Below are 27,213 nucleotides of genomic sequence, written 5' to 3' on the forward strand. Positions count from 1 at the left end.
TATCCAAGAGACCATCTTAAATAGTCCATTCCCAATGCCTACACCTTAGATTAGGCTCCTATTACTACATGATTAACTATAAGATGGTCTACCGAAGAGCTACAGGCTCCACACCAAGTTGCAAGCTTGAACTCATGAGAGTTACATGCTCTCCACTCATAAAATTTAAACACATATAAAGTTAGAAAAATATCTTATCTCTGAGATACCTGAATGCTTTCGCCTACTTGCCAGCATTTAAAAGATACAAGTATAGGGACGCCTGGGTGGCTCAGTCGGTTAAGTGGCCAACTTCAGGTCATGATCTCACGGTTTGTGAGGCCGAGCCCCACGTCAGACTCTGTGCTGACAGCTCAGGGCCTGGAGCCTGCTTCTGATTCTGTGTCTCCCTCTCTCTCTGTTCCTCCCCTGCTTGCAATCTGTCTCTCTCTCAAAAATGAATAAAGATTAAAAAATAAAAAAAAAAACAAAAGATACAAGTATATGCACACTATATATTTAGTTTTCTAATTTTTGTTTTTTTAAATCAACTGCAAACAAGAATGTAAAGCTTTGCAGTATTGATCTTTCCGTAGGAACAGTCAAAACAAAACAACTTAGTGAAAATTCCTGTATGTTCAATCTACTAAATTTTGATTAAGGGGGTAAAAAAACTTTCACAGATTAGTATTTGAAAAGGAAAATTTGAAAGCAAGTAAATCATGAAAGATAAAGCTAAATAAAATATAGTAAGAAGTAAATAACTGTAAAAGGGTTTGATATGCATGATTTTTATTAAGTCACTTTAGCCAACAGTAAGTAGGAAGAAGGGCACCCGGGTGGCTCAACTGGTTATGTGTCCAAAACTTGATTTCAGGTTCAAGTCATGATCTCAAGGTTTGGGAGATGGAGCCTCTCATAGGGCTCTGCGCTGACAGCATGGAGCCTGCTTGGGATTCTCTCTCCTTTCTTTCTGCCTCTCCCCCTGGCTTTCTCTCTCTCTCAAAATAAATAAACATAAAAACCTTTGTTGTACAATAAGGTTCTCAATCTAAGAATAACACAGTTCTATATTAAAAAAAAAAAAAGTAGGAAGAAAGAAAAAACTTTCCCGACTAGTCCATAGGAAGTCCACCTTCAGATGGAAATCAATTGCTTATGTTTCAATCTACTGACCAGGACCAAGTCACAGCAAAGATTTTTATGATCTGTTTCTAGTCATAAAGATTTAGCTTTTGGCTAGTTAAACTGGGCCAAGGGCTTAAAAAAAGATTAGGTTAAAAAAGAAAAAAGGCAAAATAAAAAATTGTGCCCATACTACATTTATAACCATATAAAATACTTACATGAAGACTAGAGGGAAATGACAAAAAGTGTAATGCTAATATTCAGACTGTATCTTTGAACAATGGAGGGCTTTTCTCCATTCTTCAATATTTATAACAGTAATATAAAATTTGAAGAAATAAAAGAGTGAAACTTTTAAAAGTGATTTGTATTCATTGTTTCAAGCTTATTTTATCTTCTATGACTGGAAAAGGTATTTTGTTCTATAGTTTAGGACTGCTCTTTATAAAAATATACTACTAAAATAAAAATTTAAGAAATATTAACCTGATGGAGGATATTAGAATTTTGCTTGTGCTTTTTTATTTGATTATTTTATTTATTTATTTTTTTGAACTTAAAAGTCAGACACTTAACTGACCGAGCCACCCAGGCGTCCCTATTTTATTTTTATTTTTTACATTAAATCCAAATCAGTTAACATATAGTGTTATAATGATGTCAGGGAAAGAATTTTCCTGATTCATCACTTACACATAACACCTAGTGCTCATCCCAAGTGTCATCCTTAGTGCCCATCACCCATTTAGCCCATCCCCCCACCTAACACCCTGCCAGCAACCCTGTTTGTTCTCTGTATTTAAGAGTCTCTTATGGTTTGTCCCCCTCTGTTTTTATTTTATTTTTGCTTCTCTTCCCCTATGTTCATCTGTTTTGTTTTTTAGATTCCACATATGGCTGGAATCAGCATATGCTTTTTTGAATTACAGAGGAAGTAGGAGAACTCATGGAGCTCTATGAGAGAGAACATTAGCTCTGTAACAAGACGTGAAAACATCATCATTCCACATAGGTTAAAAGAATGTGAAAGAGGTGATTCCATGAGAGGTAAATTTTTAGTCCCAACATATTCCACTAGCTTTCTAATATAAATCTGAAAACCACTTTTACTAAAGATACCATGCTGGTAAACTTGCTTCTCTTTACTATATTATTTCTACTTTATTAGTTATTTCTTCACTAGTCAAGTAGATACCCAGGAAACTAAAGGTTAATAAAACTTCAATTTTTTTTCTGGTGCCAAAAAGAAAAAAAGACCTTTTCTACTTCCCCTTTTCTTAGCTCTCTGCCTAGAGAAAGCTTGTAAATCTCTCCTCTATCCCTTTGATATATGTGTAAATCTTTTTAAATGCTTAAAGAAGACTCTAGGCAGGTTTACAACTCAGGAAGTTTTATTTAAAGTGTGGGAGCCATCTCTCTCCTTGTCCTCATGAGAGTTACCTCTAGGCAACTACACACTTATCACAAACATACAAGAAGTTTAATTTCTCCTTTGGATAAAGGCAACTGACTAACAGATGGACACCCTAACTACCAAGAGAATTTGGGATGAACCAGAATAGCAATGGTCGGTGCTGGTATAATCCTACTACATGAAGACAAATTATCATTATCTTGAGAACATGTATGTACTGAATTATATTTGCCTGGCTTTATGAAAGGGTGAGATTTCCTTCTGTCTGCCATCTTATTAGTGGGTTGCCTGTGATGCTCATTGACGTCTTAATGCTTACTCAATAATAAATCTATCTTCCTTCTTTTCTACATTTGTGAAGACCATTTTCTGGTTCGGCAGGAGGTTTTCATTGCCCCCCCCCCACCCCAATCCAGTACCAAGAATGAGATGGTTTAGGTGTATCTAAAGGAAGCGAATCAGTTGAAGATCTTATAGCCACATAACACCCAAATAAGAGACCCCAGATTATAAAAAGTCACCCTTTTAGCTCTCTACTCATTTGGAATAGAACATGAACTCCTCAGTTCTAAGATTTAAGATGCATCTGAGTCTCTGAACTGAAGAAACCCAACTCTAAGAGGCTATGAAGCCTTATTAAGAATAGACACTTCACAATCGGTAAGGGAAGGAAGGGCCTCTTTACATTGTCACAGGGTTGTACATAAAGAGTAGAATGTTCCATGATGGAACTTCCAGTGAGAGTTCTGACTCTTAACACCCAGTTCTAATCTCTTTCCTATCATTTTAATCATTTTTTTCACATTTTATTTTCCTTTGTTTCCTCTTGGTTTTGAAATCCTAAAAGTTGGCATTCATTCATTCTGATTACATCATATCCAAGAATTTTATCTAAAGTTTCTTGAGGCTGGGGATCCTAATCTTTTTTTTTTCTTCCACAGATCATTATGAGAATCTAGGAAAATTTTATGATTTTTCTAAGAAACTGGGGCAGAGCAAAGAAAAACCCAGTTGAGAGAAGGGTAAGTTTTTTTTTTTGTTACAATGGCGATTTCATATGAACTAGAAAAAGAGAATAATGGTGATAAACTATGTAAAAAAGATGGTTCACAGAGATGTCAACCAAAAGAAAAACTAGAGAGTAAGTCTGTCTGTGTTTTTCAGCATCTTCTCAGGGGTTACTATTTGAAATGTATGGATGGCTTGGTGATTATGCTTCCCATTATATGTTAGAATGCTCTAGGACTTCTTCTCATAAGTTTAAATAGTATAAGCTGGTCTGCCTGGGGTCTAGCACTGGAATCAAAAACAAAACAAAACAAAACAAAATGAGGATTCTAGACTTACATTCTACCAAAAATATACATCTACAACACAATTTAAAATTTTTTACTTCCATGGTGAATCACTATATTGTACACCTGAAACTAATATAACACTCTATGTTAACTGGAATCAAAACAAAAATGTAAATTTAAAAACAATTTTTTTTTTGGTTTGTTAATACTTTTAATATTCTCAATAATTTTTTCATCTGATTTTGTTTTGTTTTCTATTTTAAAATTTTTCCTGTTGTTTTTATGATTTCCCTTGGGTTTAATTTGTTCTTTTAAAAAAATTTTCAGCTTTACTGAAGTATAGTGGACATAAAAAATGGTAAGATATTTAGAGTGTACATTATGATTTGATATAAGCATACACTGTGGAAAGATCCCCTCCACATAGTTAATTAACACATCTATCACCTTACATATATATGAATGTGGAGCCGGAGTTGAGAACATTTAAGTTCTTTTCTTTTTGCAAATTTCAGTTACACAATATGGTGTTATCAGATAGACACCAAGTTTTACATTGGATCTCAGATTTTAATTCATTTTCCACAATTTGCTCTTTGAACAGTTTCTCCAGATGGAGGCCGAGGTCATGAATTTGAGACCATTTTTCTCTCCTAATATGTGTATTTATTTAGTGGTGTAAACTGCCACCTTAATATTACTTTAGCTCTGTGGTAGGCAGAACCATGTACCGCCAAAGATGTCCATGTCCTAATCTCTGAACCCTGTGAATACGTTACCTTACATGACAAAAGTGACTTTGCAAATGTGATTAAGGGATCTCAGGACGAGGAGACACGTATCCTGAATGAACCTAGTGGATCCAATGGGATCAAAAGGGTCTATACAAGTGGGAGGGAACCAGGAGAATCAGAGACGTTTGGCGCTGGCTTGGAAGATAAAGAAAAACGCAGGGCCAAAGAATGTAGGTAGACTCTATAAAAATGGAAAAAGCAGAGTCTCCAGAAAAAAATACATTTTTGTTCCTATCTCTAGTCCAATGAAATGGATTTTGAACTTCTGACCTGTAAGGTAATAATTATGTGTTTTCAGCCATGCGGATTGTGACGATTTGTTATAACAGCAACAGAAAATGAATTCAAGCACAAATTCTGATTTGGGTTTTCATTTCTGTTCAGGTGAAAATACTTGATCACTTCCCTTTGATTTCCTCTTTTACTCTTGGGTTATTCAGAAGGGTGTTAGTTTCTGAATATTTGGGGGATTTTCTAGAGATAATTTTCTTACTGATTCCCATTTTAATCACACTGTGGTCAGAGAATATCCTTGCTTTAAATTGAATCCTCTGAAATTTATTAAAACCTGTTTATAAAGCCACAATATGATCTATCTTGGTACATTTGCCATTTGCCCTCATGCATCTGCTATTTGATGAGTGTTTTGTGTCAATTAGGTCAAACTGGTTGATTGTGCTATTGAAGTCTTTTATAGGCTGATTTCTGTCTACTGGTTCCATCATTTATGTGTTTCTAATTATGTCATGGATGTCACTACTTTTTGAACACGTGAAATGCAGTTATAACTGTACTTACTAATTATGTTGTCTGTTAATTCTAATAACTATGGGTCATATTTTTTTCATGGTTTCACCAGTCAATTCTACCAATCATTTGAGGAAGAAACAGTATCAATTCTATACAAAATTTTTCTAGAAAACTGAAGAGGAGGGACTACTTCTCAATTCATTCTATGAAGTCAGCATTACCCAGATGCTCAAATAGGAAAATTACCAGAAATCTTCAGGCCAATATCCCTTATGAACCTAATGTCAAAAAGCTAAATAAATTTTTAGCAAGCCACACTCTAAAATATAATAAAAATAAAATGATCAGAGGCAAATTTTATTTCAGGAAAGCAAAGTTGGTCCAATATTTTAATTTTACTTTTTTAAAGTAAACACTCTACCCAGCTTATTAAAGCAAGCTTGGAGTCAGGCTTGAACTCCTGACCCTGGAAAATTTGGCCTAATATTTAAATATCAAGCAATATAAAGCAAATAGTTAACAAACAAAAGAAAACCATGACTGTCTCAAGATATATAGGAAAAATATTTGATAAAATCCAATTTGTATTCTTGATTGAAATAAGGAATCTCTCAGGAAATTAGGAATAAAAAAGAACTTCCTCAACCAGATAATTCAAGAACCTACAGCTAACATCATATTTAGTGATGAAAAGATTGAATGCTTTCTTCCTGAGAATGAGAAAAACAAGAATTATTTACTTTCACTTCATCCAGTTGGTATCATACTGAAGGTACTAACTAGTGCAGCAAGTCAACAAAAAGAAATCCAGTTAGAAATGAAATACAAGAGGGGTGCCTGGATGGCTCAGTTGGTTAAGTGTCCGACTCTTGATTTAGGCTCAGGTCGTGATCTCAGTTTGTGGGTTCAAACCCTGCCGTGGGCTCTGTCCTGTGTCAGCATGGAGCCTGCTTGGAATTTTCTCTCCCTTTCTCTTTCTGCCCCTACCCTACTCATGCTCACACACTCTCCCTCTCTCTCAAAATAAATAAATAAACTTAAAAAAAATTAAAAAAAGAGGGGCGCGTGGGTGGCTCAGTTGGTTAGGCGACTGACTTCGGCTCAGGTCATGATCTCACAATTCCCGAGTTCGAGCCCCATGTTGGGCTCTGTGCTGACAGCTCAGAGCCTGGAGCCGGCTTTGGATACTGTGTCTCCCTCTCTCTCTGCCCCTCCCCAACCCCTTTGTCTCTCTCTCTCTCTCCTAAAATAAATAAACATAAAAAAAAAAAAAAAAAGGAAGTAGAATGGTCTTTGTTCAGGAACAACATAAGTACTTATACAGAACATCCAAAGAAATCTCTACAAATGCTAATAAAACTAGTAAATGCATTTTAGCAAGATTGCAATATAAGAAATTGAAAAAAACTCTATTGTATTTCCAAATGCTTGTAATGAAAAATCAAAAATTGAAATGAAAAATACCACTTATAACAGCATCTAAAGATACGAATTTGACCAAATTATAAAACACTTGTACATAATAAAAACCTTCAAAACACTGCTGAGAGAATTAAAAAAGACAAATGTCAAAATATGCCATGTTCATGGGTCAGAAGACTCCATATTGTAAGATGTCAATTCTACCTATGGATTCAACACAAACCCAATCAAATTCCAACAGGTTTTTTGTTTTGTTTTGTTTTTTAAGTAAGCTGTACGCCCCACATAGAGCTTGAATGAGATCAACCTGCATGCTCTACCCACTGAGCCACCCAGGTGCCCCAACCAACAGGCTTTTCTGTAGAAAAAAATTTGAGGAGAAAACTGATTCTAAAATTAATACAGTTAACTGTACTGGAATTAGATAAAAAACTTAAAAATGAAAAAATCTAAATTAACAGGGTGCCTGGGTGGCTCAGTTAGCTAAGCTTCTGACTTCGGCTCAGGTCATGATCTCACAGTTCGTGGATTTGAGCCCTACATCAGGCTCTTTGCTGACAACTCAGAGTGCCTGGAGACTGCTTTGGATTCTGTGTCTCCCTCCTTCTCTGCCCCTAACCCCCTTGCACTCTGTCTCTCTCTCCCTCAAAAATAAACATTAAAAAATTTAAGAAAACAACTAAATTAACATAAAAAAGCAAAGGACCTACAATGGCCCAAACAATTTGAAAAAGAAGAATAAAGTCGGAAGACTTAATACTATCTGATTACAAAAATTATTACAAGCCTCAGAAATCATGACACTGTGGTACTGGCATCAAGAAAGACAAATAGATCCGTGGAAAAACAGAGAATCCAGAAGTAGACCCACACAAAATATACATAATATATTTTGGAGAAAGGTGTTAAGAAAATTCACCAGAGAAAGGACAGCCTCAAATTCTCCCACACTGCTGTAAAATGCCATGTAAAATGGCACAAATGCCTGGAAAATGGCACGCAGTTTCTTAAAAAGTTAAACGTACATTTATATGTAAAGAAGACATTCCACTCTTATGTACTCAAGAGAAATGACAAAATATATCCACAAAAACACCTGTACACCAATGTTCATAGAACTCTGTTATAATAGCTACAAACTGGAAACAACCTAAATGTCCACCAACAGGTGAACAAACTGTGATACATCCAAAGTACATCAGTAATTTTATTATTTAAAAAAATTTTTAAATGTTTATTTGAGAGAGAGAGTGGGGGAGGGGCACAGAGAAATGGGAACAGAGAATCTGAATTGGGCTCCGTGCTGACAGCAGATAGCCTGATGCTGGGTTTGAACTCATGAACTGCGAGATCATGACCAGAGCCGAAGTCGGACGCTCAATGGACTGAGCCACCTGGTACCCAGTATATCAGTAATTTAAAAAAAAATGAGCTACTAACATATGCAACAATGAGGATAAACCTACTGAGTGAAAGAAGCCAAAGAAAAGTTTATGCTGACTTCATTTATGTATGAAGTCAGAAATTCTAATAAATTCTAAACATTCTAATAAATGCAAACTAATCTAATAAATTCTAAACATTCTAATAAATACAAACTGATCTATGGTGACAGAAAGCAGATCAGTGTTTGCCTTTGGAATGGACAGAGGGTAGTGCAGCTCAGAGGAATTTATAAACAGGTATGAGGAAACGTTTTGGGGTGACCAGTTACGTTCATTACCTTGATGGTGGTAATGGTTTCATGAGCATATATAGAGACGTCAAAACTAATATAATACTTTAAATAACATAGAAGTTAACTTTATGTGCATTATACCTCAATAAAGGTGTTAAAATGGTCTGAGTGGTTTCTAAAAGAATTAAAACATAAGCATATCCATGTATCTATTATAAATGTGCTAAAAAATGATAGTACTTTTAAAGACTCTGAAATAGCCTGCGTAAGCATTTGTCAATTTACAAAAAATATATATACTGTACATCTAAGTAATGGGACTCCAAGGACTTTTTTTCTTCCTCCTAACTTTTGTTGCTTTTTATCTATTTTTTTTTTAAATGACAAAAGTATCAATCAACACAAATATAAAGGTAATATCCCCCTCCCCCAACTAGCTAATTCTAGTGACCTGAGGTAAACAACATTAACATACTTTGGTAGACTGTCTGCCATACCTTAATGTCTTATACAAATAGTCACAATCAAATATATGTTTATTTTAAATAGAAAAGTAGAGTCATACTAAAACTTATTTTGCAAAATGCTTTATTTTCCCTTAATTTATTATGAAAATCTCTCCAGGTTATCACACAGTTCTCATTCATATATTAGCTTCACGATATTCCAGAGTACATATGTACCATTTCCCTTGAAAGATATTTTGCTATTTTTCTTGCCAGATTTAGTTCTAGAAAGGTGAAAGTAATTCACACTCGTATCCCAAATACGTTGAGTGTTGTAGTTCCTCCCTTCCCATAAATGCTTGATATTATACCTAAAAAATGGTTATTTCCACACTCCATAATGAGGGTGAGCATCTTTTCCTGTTTTTAACTGGCTATTGTTCTTTCTTTTCTGTGAATTTTTTAATTTTATTATTTACTCAATCTTCTATTAGACTGCTAGCCTCTTTTTTTTTTTTTTTTAAACTTATAGGTACACTACAGACAGGTTAACCTATTATATACCCATTGTCCTCTTTCTTTTTGCCAAGACAAAATTCAAAATTTTCTCATGAATTTTCTCTAATGAATATGTGTTATTTTTACAAACAACACCAACAAAAAAACCATGAAAGAAAACATGCATGTTAATTGTTCTGAAATTAAGGCAAGGAAAAGTCTTCTTTTTTGATAATGATGCCAAAACTTATCAATGTGCCACTTTAAAATCTAAAGTCCATTTTAAAATGGATTCACTTGGATGAGAATAAATCCATTACTGGCAATCTACTTCACAGTCTTTAAGGCCACGTGTTTCTCTAGTTTCTGAAGTGTATCAAGGCTAGGAAGTTAGCTTCTTCCTTCAGGTCAATAGCAGGACCATTTCCTGCCCCACCAGCACTAAAAATTTTACCACCAACTCACTTGCTGTGCCTTTGCTATTCTACACAGAGCCGTGGACACAAGTTAAGAATCCAATATTAGAGTTTGAGCCCTTTGAAGATTAAGAACGGCATCTTATTGGTCTCCATTGTATATTCACCATCTAATATAGCATCTGACCCATAGAAGATGCTCAATGAAAATCTGCTAATGAAATAAAAATTAAATCCAAAGTTAATGTCTGTCTACAACACTAAACACTGGTTCAGTCTCCTGTTTAGTAGGAACTATTATATTATTCCCATTTCCAGAGATAAGGAAACCGAAATACAGAGAAGTTAACTCAACTGTCCCAAACCCAGAAAGAGTAAAGGCTAGAGCTAGAATTAAAATAAGGATGTAACTGCAAGCCCGTCTTCCTGACACAAACCCCTGCCTCTTAACTCTAGCTTGTTCCTGCACCCTTCCTTCTGAATTCCAATTTCAATTGCATTTTGGTTAAGGTGTCTTTTGTTTTTGCAGCTGGAGAAGACGTACAGTTAACCAAGGGAGGGTAGTGTGAAGAACACTGTTCATCACTCCCATAGCATAGCATGTCAAGTCATTAGGAAAATAAAATGGCAAAGTGACTTTAAGGGGAAAATTCTGCTCCCAAAAAGCTCAGCAAGAACAATGCACTATGCAATTCTGTCAGCAGTAAAAGCAAAGATGACTCCCATGAGACCGGCAGCATATTTTCTAAGTCTCTGTATCATATTTTACTATTCCTTGTGCAGTAACCTAGGCATTTTTGCATTTTAACAAAATGCTTTTGTAGCACTTCTACCATAATCAAGACTGCAAATTAACGTAAATCTAGCACAGATGAAGATATGTCCATCACCACAGCACAAATATAGAATTTAATTGGACAACAGACTATAACACAAGTAGCTATCTTTCATTTACTCAATGCTTTTCACCTCTAAACACACTAAGGCTCACAGCCTTGAATATGCAAAATAATGGATGAAAAAAACACCCTCCCACTTGACATCCGTGAGATCACACTGCCAGTGCTTTGCTAAAGTGCAGAGGAGTCTACTGAAACCTTAATCTAGGGGAACCACTATAAGTAACACACCCTAACAGATGTACTTCCTTATTTCTTCACCGTACACAACCCTAGATGGACACATGTGTCTCTCTGTAAGATCACAGAGTTCCCAAATATTGTGACCTGATAGAATTATATCTAGGTGTTAAGAGTCAAGGAATTGTCAGAATGGAAAATTTTATGAAGACAGCCATACTGAAAAAATTAAATTCTCAGCAGATTCTTTAGAATGGTGTAGGCTGAGAAGAGGCATCAAGGCAATAAAGGGGTAATTAGCACCTATCAAACAGATGTGAAAGAGTGGCCAAAACAATGTAAAATTAGGGAGAGATGAGGACTAACAGAGAGCCTTGAAGGCTAACCCAAGAGTCTGGAACTTATACTTTTGAAACAACTGTCTATTTAACTCTTGGACAGACACATCCAGAAATTATTTTTTCTGGAAGACTTTACTGGAGAGTTTTCAAGAGAAATCTCAAAGCAGAGAGAACTGTAATAGCTGAGGGAATAATACGATAAGTCTATGAAATGGACTAGAAAGAGAAGAGGACTGAATAGTTGGATGGATAAATAAATGGGATGGACAGCTGGAAGGACAAGAAAGGCCAAGCCGTCGGAGGACTTACCAAGGGTGGCTCAACTGAGGCAAAAATAAACAAGAACTAGGCTAACTAAGAACTAAGGAAATGCAGAATCATTACTTCTAAAACATATAACCCTTATGTGTCTCATCCACAAATACTGACCCTGCTCTCATGTCCCAGCCAGTGTTCCCTATTTGTGACATCAAACAATGCCCCCAGAATGGCTGAGAACACCCTCTCAAACCCAGGTAAGACAGCTACTAGTAGAATAAGACAGAGCGACGACAATACACAGTTCAGACCTAAAATACATCAAAAGACAATGTGGTTTTTGGTTGTACCCCAACACTCCTCCGTGTCTGGTACTGTCAATTATGGTGTTTTGGCCGAAATCTAGCTCCGAATTTTCTATGCTATTAATTTCCCTAACCTGATTCATTTCTAGCTTCAGGGTTTTTAGCATTAATTTCTTAGGCTGATGCCCCTGACAGATCCTTACATAAGATGCTGGTGACATAACCACTCTCATTCCTATTCATTTCTTAAAAATAGTAGCTTTACTGAGAAATAATTAACATACTATACAATTCACCTTTTTATGAAGTATACAATTCAGTTGTTTATAGTTGTAATAGAAAAACTCCAGTCTTTCCATTTCCCTTTATAGGGAAAAACTCAGTTATTTCCTACTGTGTGTTTCCTTTACTACTTAGAATACTGTACTTCTGACACTTCTGGTCATCACGTGGGTTTCTTTTTCTTCCCCTATAACAAACAATTCTCTGTGACACCCATCGGGTGTTCTACAAGTTAACTCAATTCAAACACTATCAACCTGAAGATAGTGTCAGATCCCACGGGTTAGAGCTCAGTTCCAGAAGACTGTTCTCCTCACCCCTACACTTCATTCAGATGCCACCAGGCAAAAGCCCAGGTGACCAAACAGTATAGATCGGAGGTTCCAATGACCCCTTGTCGCCTCAGGTTTGATTAACTTCCTAGAGCATCTCTCAGAATTCAGGGACTTTCTTGTATTGACCAGTTTATCACAAGATATGATAAAGGACCAGATGAACAGCCAGATGAAGAGGTAAATAGGGTGAGGTCTGAGAGGGTCCCAAGTACAGGAGCTTCTGTCCGTGAAGTGGGGGGTACATTACTCATTTCTGGTGTGGACAAGTTTGCCACCCTGGAAGCTCTCTGAACACCCTATCCCTGCGATTTTATGGAGGCTTCCTCACATAGGCAAGATCGAACAATAATGCCATTTGTAGCCCCTCTCTTCTCTTACGAGGATTGGGGTGTGGCTGAAAATTGCAAACTTCTAATGATGATTTGGTCTTTCTGGTTACCAGCCCCCATCCAGGAGCAATCCAGGAGCCCACCTAGAATCACCTCAACAGAACAAGATGTTCTTAGTGCTATCACTCAGAAATTTACAAGGCTTTTAGGAACGTTGTGTCATCAATGGAGGTAAAAGACCAACATCAGAACAAAAGATGCTCCTAGTGTTATCACTGAGTAAATGAGACAGGTTTTAGGAGCTCTGTGCCAGGAAGAGGGGTTAGAAACCAATATATATTTTCTATTATTTCACAACAGTATATTCACAGAGTCGTGTGACCATCAACACTATCTAACTTCAGACATTTTCATCAATCCCTAAAAGAAACCCTATACTCATTAGTATTCCCCTCCCACTCTCCTCAATCCCTGGCAACTGTGAATCTACTGTGCGTCTCTAGTAATTTGCCTATTCTGGTCTTGTGTGACTTTTTCACTTGGCATAAGGTTTTCAGGGTTTATTCATTTTGTAGCTTGTATCAGTACTTCATTCCTTTTCATGGCAGAATAATATTCCATATTCTATATATACACGCACACCCCAATTTGTTTATCCATTCATTAGTTGATGGACATTCAGGTTATTTCCACTTCTGGACTACCCCACTAATTTTTTTCCCATTCCTTTTTTCTCTCTGCCCTTCTTCCTAATTTTCTACTCCTGCTCTAAATAGGAAATTAATAATGTTACTATTATCCTCTACTTAAATGCATGCCTAAAGGTTTTCAATGGTGCAGATTTTCCTTAAAATTCACTGTTCTAAGCACACCTTCTCCATTCCAACTGACAATAGAGGTCACCTCGAGATGTGTGTAACCATTCTGGAGATTAAATGACAGAATGGGTACAAAAGACACTACTCAAAATTAAACATACACAAGGGACTATTTTGAGGGACTTTCTACCATTTCATGCTCAGGATTTACTTAGGAACTTTTGAGATGGCATCATCTTGTTGAGTTTCTCTTCTCTGGAACATAAATTCCTAAGGACAGAGATAATGACACCCATTTATCTGTGTAAGATCAGTACAGTTCAAAGGGAACATCTGGTTCCTTATACTAGCTGAAAATGGAAGTATTAATAATATTAAACATTTACAGTGAGCTCATCATGGGTCAGACACTGTGCTAAATGCTTTACATAGGTTACGTTTTATGTTCATTACAACTTTTATGAAGTAAACACTATCATCATCTTCAAATTCTGGATGAGGAAACAGTCTAAGAGGTTAAGAATCTCACCCAGAGTCATAGAGATAGACAGGGGAATGGCTAAGGTGCAGGAGTGTCTGACTCTGTTGCCCTGATCTTAACCAATACACTTTACTGACAGTGTTGAGATTAACCAAATAAACAAAAAGTAACATTCAGATCCTATGCATATATACTCAGAAAATTGCTACTATAACTAAGTACAAGATGATCTTGTAGTAAAAGTTAGATGCTTACAGTTTTGAAGTTTTGAAGTGACACTCAACATCCTCAAGGGCTTAAGGAGAGATAGGAAAAAGCAGTGGAAGGGCCAGATCTGTAGTTTAAAGAGATGACTGCTTGGTGGAGAATGAACCTGAACAGGGACAAACCTGGAGCCAGGGACACGAGAGGTCCTAAGGCAGTGATAGAAGGAAAATTGAGAAGAGAGGACAAATTCAACAATCACATCAGGTAAAATCAGAGAACCTTGTTAAATGACTACACATGAAAGATGAGTAACTCAGGGAAGAAGTCCATCAACAGTGGCTTCAGGATCTTAGCTTAATTCAAGCCAGTGCCATGAACGGAGATAAAGGAACAAGTTTACGGAATAGGTTATTAGTTCAATAGCGGATGTGTTAAATCCAACATGGCTCTAGGGTTTCCAAATGGAGATATCTGGCAGGCAACAGGATACATAAGACAGAAGCTCAGAAGAGAAGCTGGGGATGGAAATGAAAATTTGGAAGCCATCTGCATATACCACTGGGAGCCATCTACCATCAGAGTAGATGAAATCACCCCCCAAGAATGTGTTGAACGATAAGAGAATTAGAACATGACCCAAACATAAAGGAGTTTTTTTGGCTGATGGAGCTGTTCTACATTTTGACTGTGGTAGTGATTACATGCCTTTATGTGTCTCTCAAAATTCACAGAAATGAATGCTAAAAAGGAACGAAATTAACTGCAAAGAAATTATATGCAATAAATCTAAAGGGAAAAAAAAGAGCAATGAGTAGTGTTACATGTGGTGAACATATCATAAAATAGCATGCTGGGAACAGAAAGCAGATGATGTTAGTGGAATAGTGAACAGAGAAATAGAAATGATATACTCTTCTTGGGAAGCCTGGATGAGAAGAGCAAGAGCGAGGTTAAATGACAGCAAAATGGACATGTAGGACTGAGGAAGTACTTGTAGTATGAGATGGACTTCAGCAGATTTAGAGAAAGAAGTCTGTGGAAAGGTAGTGAATACACATGAGACTGCAAGGGACAACTAACAGACTCCGATGAAAGTTTGAATAGAGACAGGTTGGTACCTCCAGCAGAAGTTTGAAAAAGGCATACTCAATGCACTCAGTACTCTAAACAATGACATAAAGCCATCTATCTGCTGAGGGTGAGGAGGGTTGGGCTGAGTACAGGATTTTATAAAAGGCCAAGTCATAAAAGGAATGGCTGGGGACAGAGAGCACGGATTTGTAGATACATTCACAGTGGTATAATCTTGCCCAGTAGTACTCTGCCTACTGGAACTGAAGAATAGAGAAGATGGGGGTATAGCTAACTAATGTTTCTCAGAAAGAAAAGGGGGTAGGAAAACCACAAATTTTCATAAAAGGATAGCTCAGATAATCCTCCTCCTCCATCTCTGCTTAAATCTTGTACTCCTTGAAGCCTATAAGTCTGATTATGTTATTTATAAAAAAATTTTTAAGAGAGAGGAAGAACTCAAGCAGGGGAGAGGGGCAAGGAGAAAGAGTGAGAAAGAGAGAGAGAACTAGAGGGTTTTAAGCAGGTTCCATGCTCACCTCAGAGCCTGATACGGGGCTCATAACGACCCTGGGATCATGACCTGAGCCACAATCAAGAGTCAAGTTGGATGCTCAATTGACTGAGCCACCCAGGCACCCCTGATCATGTTACTTAAATACTAAAACCTGCTGCCTCTCCAGCATTCCTTCCCCTGCTAGATTATTTTTATATCACCTAAAACATTTTAATGCATGGGGCAGGGCACCTCGCTGGCTTAGTCACTGCAGCATGTGATTCTTGATCTCAGAGTTGTGGGTTCCAGCCCCACACGGGGTACAGAGATTACTTAAAAATAAAATCTTAAAGAAACAAAAAAAAGAAACCACCCAACAACTTTCTGGCATATTACTAGGACAGAGATCTCTGGATTCCTCATTGATGAAGCCACAGCACCCAGAACAATGACCTACTCATGGCAGACCCTCAGAAACTATTTGTGGCTGAAACAGGTGGGTTTCCACATCTCCCTCTGAACCTGGGTCACATGTATAAATGTAAAATCCTTAAATCCCAAAAAGGTTGAAAGAACGTTATAGCAACAATAGTAAAGAATGTCAGAATAACACAAATGTGAGATAAAGAAAGGCTTTAGTTGTAATTCTTCCTATGACCCTGAGAAATCCAACTTACCATTCAATGGCTTATTTTTTGTATAGGCAAAATAAGAATAATTTTATCCCAGGAATAACTGCTTAAATTGTAAGATTAATGCCAGAGAAAAGGCTTTTTGTAAACATAAGAAAAGTAACATGACTTTATCATGATTGAAGCAAAATTACCAGGTACTGTTAATTGGCTTAATACAGCACTGATAAATGGAAAAAAGACATTTATTGATAAAAATGTATTTTGGACACTTTTTCTGCACTAGTACGGAAAATTCTGTCAAAGGTGTTAGAGGGGCACCTCATTAGAGGGTGGCTCAGTCAGTTAAGTGTCCGACTTCAGCTCAGATCATGATCTCATGAATCATGAGTTCAAGCCCCACATCAGGCTCTCTGCTGACAGTGCGGAGCCTGCTTCGGATCTTCTGTCTCCCTCTCTCTCTGCCCCTCCCTCACTTGTTCTCTCTCTCTTTCTCTCAAAAATAAATATAAACACTAAAACAATATTAAAAAAAAAGATATTAGGAACACTTCCCAAGACAACTAACTGTGTGCGCAGTGAAGACTGGTGCTGGAAGAAGAAAAAGCTTTTAGCAAGATTCCGTTTTCTAGACACAGCTCTCTTTTGCCTGGCAGAGAACAGAATTCCCCTACACTGTCTCGACTACCCTCTCTGGAAGCAGGTACGCACAATGGTTTCTTTTGGGAGTAAATTAGTAAGTCTGGGGAAAAGTGGGGTAAATTCGGAACAAAGAATTCATGTCTGTTCATGGAGATATGTATGACTAAGTTAACATCCAATAATGAAACTTTGAGACTCATGTTGCAAAAAAATGAACTATTGTAAATAGTAGGAAAGTGTATGCTGCATGAAGATGAGGGATTGTACAAGGGGCTTGGCCAGAAGGCTTGGCGCTTGAGTCTGTTAGTACACTCCCCCCTAGGGGTGTCTGGGCTCATCCTGTAGCATATAAAACGAACTTGACCCAGCACCAGTACTTTCCAGGGAATGCTTAAGATTTCACTGTGGAGGGCAACAAGAAAGGAGGAATCACACGACAGAAATGTTTTCAGGCAGCTCTCTTTCAAATATTTTTATAAACAAGGTGGGGAAAGTCAATCCTTTTAATTTTCTTATCCCTAAGGATCGCTCAAACGCAAGCCTCCAAAAAAGGGAGCCAAAAGTCCTTGTTTTAGAGATTGCTCTACTGGATTTGATAGATAACATGGAATCAGGAACATGTAAGTCCGGTTCGTAAGGCTTCAGAACATATTTCTCTAGAGGAACACGAGAAATTAAATTATAAGGGTGCAGATTAAGAAAAGGCTGTGGGACATCTAATCACTGGTGATTTGTTTCTGGCCCCCACAACTAAATATCCCAGGGATATTTCAAAATACTTCTCAGAAGGTGTAAACTGAGCAAAGGCTAGAATAAATTTCAAATTCCTTATTCCTGGTGCTGACCTTCAGATCATGGTTTTAAACATGAATCTTTTTCGGTTTAGTCTACCCAAACTTTAAGGCTTTTATTTCCCTGGTTTTATGCTTACTTTGGTTTTATTTCTTAAAATACTGTGAAATAGGGGCGCCTGGGTGGTTCAGCCAGTTGAGCGACCAACTCTTGGTTTCAGCTCGGGTCCTGGCCTCCCGGTTTCGTGGATTCGAGCCCCGAGTCAGGCTCTGTGCCAGTAGTGCAGAGCCTGCTTCAGATTCTCTCTCTTCCTCTTTCTCTGCCTGTCCCCCACCGGCACTGTCTCTGACTCTCATGCTCTCAGAATAAATAAACTTAAAAAAATATATAAAGTACGGTGACTATGTTCACAGATGAAATTAAATCAAGGATTCTTATTAAAACATCTTCCCCCTAAATTAAAACATGTTGCTTTTATACTGAAGTCAATCAAAACCGAAAGAGAAAACAGCAATGTCACTGGCTATATATGGATCAGTATTTTAGTAACACCTTCCAAAACATACAAATGTATCTCCATTTGAGAAACAAATCTCTCATCCTGAAATCTACACAACTGGAAACTGTCCCTCAACCTTAGCTGAGCTTACAAGAACGTAAGGGAAACTACTGGAAGCCACATAAACAAGGTCAGTTGCTGTTACGGCTGTAGCCACTATACTACTGGGGATGTGGGATGCTATGCCAGTCTCTATAATTAAGGGAGTTGACATTTTAACATTAATGTCAGAGAAGATCTTGGATCCCAGCAAAGTGAGGACCTAGAACTGAGACTCTCACAAAAATCCCTGACGTGCCTAACAGAGTGACACCCTCTGTGAAAAGGTAGCTAAAGCCATAAAAGAGAAATATACCGGCGAACTGACACAGAGTACTGACACGGAAGGACATCTGGTCTCACCTAGGTGGAAAGGGACTGTTGTCATTCTGAAAAATAGTATCCACAGGGAATGCCTTCAGATTTTGCTTGGAATACGAAAGGAGATTTAGAAAATTAAACTCAGATTAAGGTGCAGCTAATGCTTTCCTCAAGACATGTGGTAAATAAAGCAAATGCAAAACAGCTTTGGGAGGACTTGCCCACAATGTACATACAGTAAAGTTTACCTGAAGAGGAATTCATAAAGCAGATTTATAAAATATACGAAGAAACAATGCACTATGAGCAAGAGCCAGAAGACACAATAAACTGGAAGATTAAAAACCTCCCGTGGCCAACGGAATTTCAAATAATAGTTTTATATCAAACGAGGTAATAAAAAAAACCTCACTAATATTTTCAAAAGTGGAAAAGTTCATGTCACACAATATGCATGTTACATAGCACATGCATTCTGGAAACTATAGAGAAATGAATTCCTGGATGATGAGTGAGAAATGTTTTACCACAAGTTCTGAAACTTTCTTTTCTTATCCAACAAGTATACAGAAACCATAACAAAAATCCTAAGACTTTAAGAAATATCCAATTAATACAGATTTCTGTACATTTAATTATTGAAGTATCGTACAAACTAAGTAATCAAAAGTCTGGTCAATCTCTGAATCTTTTCAGAGGACACTGAACATAAACACAATTCTCATTTCACAGGGCGTGCTCTTCACCTAAGCATCCAAGATTGCTGCGCTTTGCTCTAATCAGAAATAGGATCTAGAACAGTTGCAAGAAAATGTTTTCCAGCAGAAAAGGGACTACAGCCCTAATATCTGATGTCACTGCTTTAAGCAAGTATCTCTATTCCAACTACTGTGTATTTTTATGCGTCACACTTGTCAAGAGCAAATGGGTTTTGAAGCCAGCTTTAAAGTGCTTCATCCTCAGGCAGACACAGTAAGAACTGATCTCAAAAGTCAGTTACAAAAGACTGATATCCACATCAGATTGTTATGATTTCCTCATCTCTCAACATAAACAAGGTCCTAAATGGGTAAGTGCAAATAAGACTAATTATTAAGAACAGGACAACTTCAAGTGGATATATCTATAAGAATGATGATAATTTAAGGTTTTAATGTTAACTTTTGTGGCAATGACATTAAAAATATTTGTATAGGAATGAGAGGGCCAGGAATGTTTTTGGTAGCTTTATCATTTTAGAAATGCTAGAGTTACACGGTTTTCCAGGTTCATTCACTTTGAATTCTGCCAAGTGTAAGAAATCAAAGGATATTATAGCACTTCTAGTTCTTTTACAATACATTTATATGCTAAAAAAATCATCGAACGAGAAAAATGCCAGGATGCTTTGCTTCCTGACACCCAAAGTCTACCCTCACCCCTCGCCATGCAGAAGACAGTTCTTTCTTTTCTACCTATCCTCTGGTTCACTGCTGAAGTATCTATTCTTTTACCAAGCTGCTAGTATTACTAACTCCAAGAGTAATTGCATTTCAAAAAAAAGAACCATGATATGAAAATTAATTACCTAAAATCCGTTTGTCCATCTATATCTGAGGGCTGTCTTGCCACCTAACGAACATACTGCTTAAAAAGAACAACAACATCAACAACAAAAACCAACGATGTCAGGAATGAGTAGAAGTATGAGTTTGGTGTGGGCTTTCTTTACTTATTTCAGGTCTCAGGTATGGTTTGTATCTCTGACTTTTATTCCCTAATGATTACTTTGTTTTTCTTTCTGTCATTTGTTTTGATGTTTTTACAACATTTGTCTTCAAGTAGCTTCTCCTGTGAGATAACAACTCACAGTTGGGTAAGTGAAAGGGAACAATTAAGGGTCAAACAAATTATTGTTTTCCAACAAACAAGTGTTCTTTGGGGGGCATTCACCTATAGCCATCAAAACTTTTTTTTCATGAAGCCTAGGTCATCACCCCACCAAGGAAGAAGGTTCCTAAAACAGTGACGACACCGTGAAACACAGATGCCAACGGAGGCCAGTCCTTGTCCCAGCTACCTTTCAGTGTTTGCTTTACCACTTTGGTCACTCTGTTGAACTAGATGTTCTACTGTTCCAAGGAACCGGACAACTCTCACACATTTATGAGGAAAATGCCTCAAGAAGTGAGCTGTGTGAGAAAAGTGTATCGTAAGAGGACTGGGTTTTTGATTAAGATTCCCTACCCATTACACAGCTCAAAACAGACAATAAATACCAAGGATGTTGATGACTAAAACCAAGTGCATTTCTAGATCAACTGCTGGGGGAGCACTCATTTGTCAAATTGTGTCATTTAACCTGAGAGGTACACCGGGAGTACATCAGACTGCATGGGGCACTGCTGCACCAGATGGGCTATGTGGACTTGCCAAAAGCCATATTATTATGTCCTACTGACTCTAGCTGATAGGCCTCATGTAATGTTTTTATTATAATTTTAAAAATCCAATGATTGCTTTCTACGATCCTAGGTGATGCTACATTAAATAAGTAATTTTTAATTGGGAAGAATAAAATACTCTGATAATATAATACTATAAAATTATAATGATAAAATTCGTACCCTAGGAAAAAATGAAACCTTTAAAGGAAAAAATGAAGAGCATTAAATTTCCCTGCAAGTTAATCAGAGAGGACACTTTTATTTTTCAAAACTAGTTATAAACTTTGACATTCTGATTGCTGTTTTTCTAAATCCAAGATTAAGTTCTCTTAAGTTTAGGATTGATGGGGCTTCAACATTTTGAGAAGAAAGGATTAGGAACTATAGGGTATGCTGGTTTTAATTGGTTTCCAAGCCCCAGAGCTGCAAAATTAACCCCTGAGGACCTGATCCATAAGAACGAGGCAAAAAAACTAAAAACTAAAAACAAAAAAAACACATGTACAGTGACATATACCTTGGAGGCATTTTGTATATTTGAAATTTCATTTGCATTTTAGACAATGGAATGACTCTTTTGCAGGCTGCACTAAAACATAAACACACCATTGAAGAAATCAGACTACGAATTTCAGCATTCATTTGATGTTTCTGGAAGTCAAGGAAAGTAGCCAATTAAAAATAACACAAACACTGCTTCTTTTTCATGTTCAGCAAGCATAAAATAATTAGTGACAGAATAGCTTACCTGGGCTGGGGCTCTTTCTTGAACTTAGGTTCTGAGAATCCACAATCTCTTCTGTTTGCCCGTCTGCTTCTACCTCTAGTTTGTTCTGAATCTCTTTTGCATCTTCACTAAGGCAAGTTCTCACACTCTCGTCCTCTTCTAAGACCCTAGGGACCGTGGTGGGAACACCAGCCATACTAACATTAGTGGCAGCAGCAGGAACACCGGCTGGTGTGGGAGGAGGAGGAGCTGGAGGAGTTGGAGGAGATGGAGAAAAGGAAGGAACTGTGGAAGGGGTAACGGGAGCTGGGACACATTCCACTTTCATTTCTTCTGGGGCATTTTCGAGAATCTCCAATTCAAGAGTCAATGGCAACACCTCCTGTTTTACTATTTCCACAATGCTCTCCGAGGCTGGTAATTTTTCACGAACTCCATTCATTTCATTAATTAGGTTAGTACTAGAAATCAGTGGAATATCATTAGGTGCTACACTACAAGATTTCTTGCATATATCATCATCAATTACATCTGTTGGTGATGGATCTGATGTCTCTGTGCAAGATGTGGGGCTAGGTACAGGAATTGTGTCTTCTTTTGAGGAAGAGAGTTCACACCTATCATCTACAGCAGTGGTGAATATTGGCTGGCTACTAAGAGCAGCAGAGGTGGGGGAAGCAATGGTACTTCGAGCAAGTGGAGAAACAGTGGTAGGTGATGGAGGCAGGGGAAGCTCTGGCATGGATTCTACCACAGTAGTCTCCAACGTCTGGCCTGCTTGTTCTTTCTTCTCTCCACTAAAGACTAGCCTAAGGACTGGGGAAGGAGACTTTAACACTGGATCTGGTTTTGGCTTCTCTTCTGGAGAAGAAAAAACAAAAAAGAGTTTAAGAATCAGAGATTATACTGTATTATCTTGGGCCAGTTCTTTTCATCTCTTACCCAAAATCATGGGCAAAAGAAGACACACCACAATATTAGACTTATTCTGCCACTCCAAAAACACGGTTGGTCATATTTTCTAGTTCTACCCAGTGTTACTTGGTCATTAATAAATATACAGTTTAATTTAGAGTAAAAGAAGGAATCAATTAATCAAATCATTATATCAAGAATGCAATGGAAAAGTTCATCAAAACAAGCTAAGCCATTACGGAAATGGGGATGAGGCTTTCTTTTAAAGTAGAGACCTTCATTTCTACTCTATCTTGCTCCTTATGGAAGATTTTTCTACCAAGGATACACTATAGGGGCAGAACATCCAAAGGACAAATAACTGCAGATTAAATTATTATACACTGCTATTTTTTTATTTTATACATTTCTGCATTTAGGAGAATTTTTGTAAAGAATGTATATTGTATAAAAAAACTATGTTTTAAGAGAAGCCATCATAGTATCATTTTTTTAAAAAAAATTTTTAATGTTAATTTATTTTTAACAGAGACAGAGACAGAGCATGAGAGGGGAAGGGGCAGAGAGAGAGGGAGACACAGAATCTGAAACAGGCTCCAGGCTATGAGCTGTCATCATAGAGCCTGACATAGGGCTTGAACTCACAGACTGCAAGATCATGACCTGAGCTGAAGTCGGACGCTCAATTGACTGAGCCACCCAGGAGCCCCTATCAAAGTATCATTTATTATCAATGTGATTTATTATCTATGAAATCAAGTTCCTGAATATAAAAATTCATTTATAAATTAATTTTTTTGAAAGAAACATTTATATAACCAGAAATAATGTGAAAATATAAAAATGAAAACTTATCTTGTAAAAAGAATTCTTAAAGGAAATGCCAAAGTTAATATTCAGATAACCAAGTCCAATAAAAAAGAACATAATACATATGAAATATTTGAGAATATATAAATGTATCTGCATATAGAAGCGAGAGAGAGAGAGAGAGAGAGAGAGAGAGAGTGATAATCACAGTAAAGATACCAGAAACATGTAAGAAACTGTAATCCATGAACATTTCCATGTTCTAAACTTCCACGTAAACTGATAGGTGATTCACCCCTGGGAGGATGAAGCCAGAGAAGATTTAGGCTGGTTTCCAGCTGTGCTTCTGGAGAGTGATAAACAGGCTCCATCAGAAAAACAGATACTTAGGAGTATGTTCCTCAAATGCAAACAAAAATTTTAAGAACTACTAAAAGACCATCTAAACTGAAATGAACTTTATTTTCTCCGCCAGAAATCTTTTTACCCATCAGTGAAAATGAGTCTCTACGATAAATTATTGTACTTAAGTAAATCTATCAAAGAAAATATGCTGTTAATCACAGAAGCATGTGGTAAATATTACCATTAAGTTGTTAAAGGCTAATTCATTTGATGCAACTACTTCTGCTGGCCTTAAAATTCATTTTAACTCCCGGGTGTAGAGATCAGTGATTCTTAAGTTGAACTCTAGGTATTTATTTAAGAGGAAAAATAAGATCGTTAGGCTCTCACTGTCAAATCCCTCACACTTGGGGCACCTGGGTGGCTCAGTCAGTTAAGTGTCTGACTTTGGCTCAGGTCATGATCTTGCAGTTTGTGAGTTTGAGCCCCGCGTCGGGCTCTATGCTGCCAGCTCAGAGCCTGGAACCTGCTTCAGATTCTGTGTGTCTCTCTCTCTCTGCCCCTCCCCTGCTCATGCTCTGTCTCTCAATAATAAATAAACGTTAAAAAAAAAAAAAAAAAAACCAAATCCCTCACACTAAGTGGTCAGGGCAAGAGAAAAAAATATTTCCAAAAAAATTTGTCTATTATATGTATTACATGTGTGTGAAATAAATATAATAAATACACATTTATTAAAATATCACTCATCAAAATAATCATCAATTCACTGGAGTAACTGCTAGATGGGTCACCCAGATTAAATTATAACACTGTGAAAGCTCATCAGAATAATACCCTTTATGACCACTGAATGAAACCTAGCTGTAGCAAATTAAACAGTAAAATATAATTCTCACATTAATAATCTGGTAAGAGTATGTCAATTCTATTACTAATTTTGAAAAATAAAATTACTGATACTAAAAACAAAAACAGAACTAGGACTGAAATTTCTATATACTCTTTGAGAAAAATCTAAAAAGAAAATCAGAAGGGGTGCCTGGTTGGGTCAGTCAGTTAAGCAGCTGACCAGCTCAGGTCATGAACTCGTGGTTCTTGAGTTTGAGCCCCGCATCAGGCTCTGTGCTGACAGCTCAGAACCTGAAGCCTGCTTCAGCCAGGCTTCAGGTTCTGTGTCTCCCTTGCTCTCTGCCTCTCCTCCACTCACACTCTATCTGCCTCTCTCTCAAAAATAAAGATTGAAAAAAAAATTTTTTTAAATTAAAAAATGAAGAAAATTAGAAACAAAGAACTTATTTTCAGAGTTCTCATTCTGATATAAAGCTCCTTTAATTCATTCAAATTTCAGTACGGAAAGCTGAAAAGTATACTACAGTAAATACAGAACACTGATTTTATCTAAGAACTTTTATCATTAAGAGTATGCTTTACAGAGCCATGATAGTTTGAAATCTAATATACTGCATTAAAAATATTTATATCATTTGGCCATCTTTAGGAAACTGAGAATTCCATTCTTAAAAAAATTTTTAAAGAAATAATCATGCAAGAGGGAGCAAAGACAGAGGTTTAGAATATATAAGTAGATTTATATTAACACTATAATAGCAACAAAATAAGAGAGATAAATAGACTAAATGTCTAACATGAGGAATTTATTAAACAAATAATAGCCTGGGCCATATAATGGTAATATTGTGCAATCATTTAAAATAGGCTTTAAGGGGTGCCTGGGTGGCTCAGTCGGTTAAGTATCCAACTTTTGATTTCAGCTCAGGTCATGATCTCACGATTTGTGAGATGAAACCTTGTGCTGGGCTGACAGCACAGAGCCTGCTTGGGATTCTCTCTCACTCCCTCTCTCTCTCTCTCTCTCTCTCTCTCTCTCTGCCCCTCCTCCACTTGTGGGTGCAAGCACATGTGCTGTCTCTCTAAAAATGAATAAGCGTTTAAAAAATTTTAAATAAATAATAAAATAGGTTTTTAAAAAAGTAATGATATGGAAAGCTGTTTATAATAAAAGATATGTTTTTTGACAAAGCAGGGCACAAAACTGTATGTAGAGCATAAGCCTAATTTGGTAATTTAAAAATACATATACTACTAACATATGCATATGCACGTGGGAAAGTCTCTACGTATCCATAGTTTCTACAATGAATGCAATGGAACCAACTGCGTAGACAGGTGCCTTTTGGTTGTCATGAGTCTCACGTGACTGAGAAGGTACTACTATCATTTAATGGGCAGGGACCAGGAATGGTAAGCGTTCTGCAATTTGAGGGACAGCCTCACGTGACAGTGAACAGTCCTGTCCTAAACTCCAGGGGAGCCCCAATTGAACTACATTACTAGAAATGGTTGAATTACAACAGAGTATCATTCACTGAATACCTACTCTATACTAAGTGCTTTCAAAAGGCACTAAAACTAAGACTAAGGCACAAAAACTTGTATTTGTATTTCACTGTTCATACCATATCCTCCATACACTGGACTGAATGTATGGTATCATCAACACCAACTGATGAAATAATATTAATTCAATCTTCAATGGTTTTCCGTCTACAAACCAAGGTGAGGTCTTCCCTGTGTCTTTGTATCTTTATAAAGCACCAAACAAATGGGAAATGTCACAATTTGGTGTTCATGTAACCATGTCAGCTATTCATATCAAAACCTCTGAGAAACCAGAAGTTTACTAATGGTACTGAACATTTACTAAGTACTCAACAGTAGGAACTGGGTCAAATACCATATATACATAGTGTCCTTTAATTCCTACAACCACCGCTGGGGTAGAAAGTATTATGTTCCTATTTTACAGACTGGGAAACGGAGTGTTCTATAGAGTGTCATATTGTCACAGATCTGTCATGCCAGAGTCATGTAACTGGCCGGTGCTGCAACTTGAAAATGATTCCAATCCCAGATTTTTCCAATTGAGGAAAAAGAAAAAGGTTTATGGAAAAAAGTATTTAGGTGAATCAAGCTGGTACGAGAGTTTGGGGCTAACATGAGATTCTGTTACCCAATGTAAACCCACAATAATGACATTTTCATTGAGAGAAAAACCAAACTGACTGCAGAATGCACAATCTATTATTTCTTAAAGTAATCTAGCAACCTTTGAAAACAGCACATTTTTGCATCCTACTTTAGTTTCAAAAGGAGCCT

At 37.1% G+C, this 27,213-nt stretch overlaps 2 protein-coding genes across 43 annotated transcripts in view; one reads left to right on the top strand and one right to left on the bottom strand.

The window, feature by feature from the left end:
• EIF4G3 (eukaryotic translation initiation factor 4 gamma 3) overlaps positions 1 to 27,213 on the bottom strand; it is a 313,469-nt gene that overhangs the window by 90,061 nt on the left and 196,195 nt on the right. For 16 of the 17 annotated variants that reach the window (XM_042998050.1, XM_042998046.1, XM_042998035.1 and 13 more), the window contains one exon: positions 21,985 to 22,824. In XM_042998050.1, coding sequence (XP_042853984.1) covers positions 21,985 to 22,824 — 840 coding nt within the window. Of the gene's footprint in view, positions 1 to 21,750; positions 21,888 to 21,984; positions 22,825 to 27,213 lie in introns of those variants that run through there. The other variant, XM_042998049.1, reaches the window with a different exon arrangement.
• The window catches only part of LOC122241538, a 50,575-nt gene that overhangs the window by 4,181 nt on the left and 19,181 nt on the right, over positions 1 to 27,213 (top strand). For 2 of the 26 annotated variants that reach the window (XM_042998051.1, XM_042998052.1), the window contains exons 2-7: positions 2,037 to 2,154; positions 3,463 to 3,543; positions 11,665 to 11,758; positions 12,866 to 12,983; positions 16,225 to 16,321; positions 16,996 to 17,160. In XM_042998051.1, the coding sequence (XP_042853985.1) occupies positions 3,490 to 3,543; positions 11,665 to 11,758; positions 12,866 to 12,983; positions 16,225 to 16,321; positions 16,996 to 17,160 (528 nt within the window). In that variant the 5' untranslated portion in view covers positions 2,037 to 2,154; positions 3,463 to 3,489. The other 24 variants (XR_006221751.1, XR_006221752.1, XR_006221753.1 and 21 more) reach the window with 24 other exon arrangements.

The sequence above is a fragment of the Panthera tigris genome, chromosome C1, assembly GCF_018350195.1.
Source record: "Panthera tigris isolate Pti1 chromosome C1, P.tigris_Pti1_mat1.1, whole genome shotgun sequence".
Lineage (NCBI taxonomy): Eukaryota > Metazoa > Chordata > Mammalia > Carnivora > Felidae > Panthera > Panthera tigris.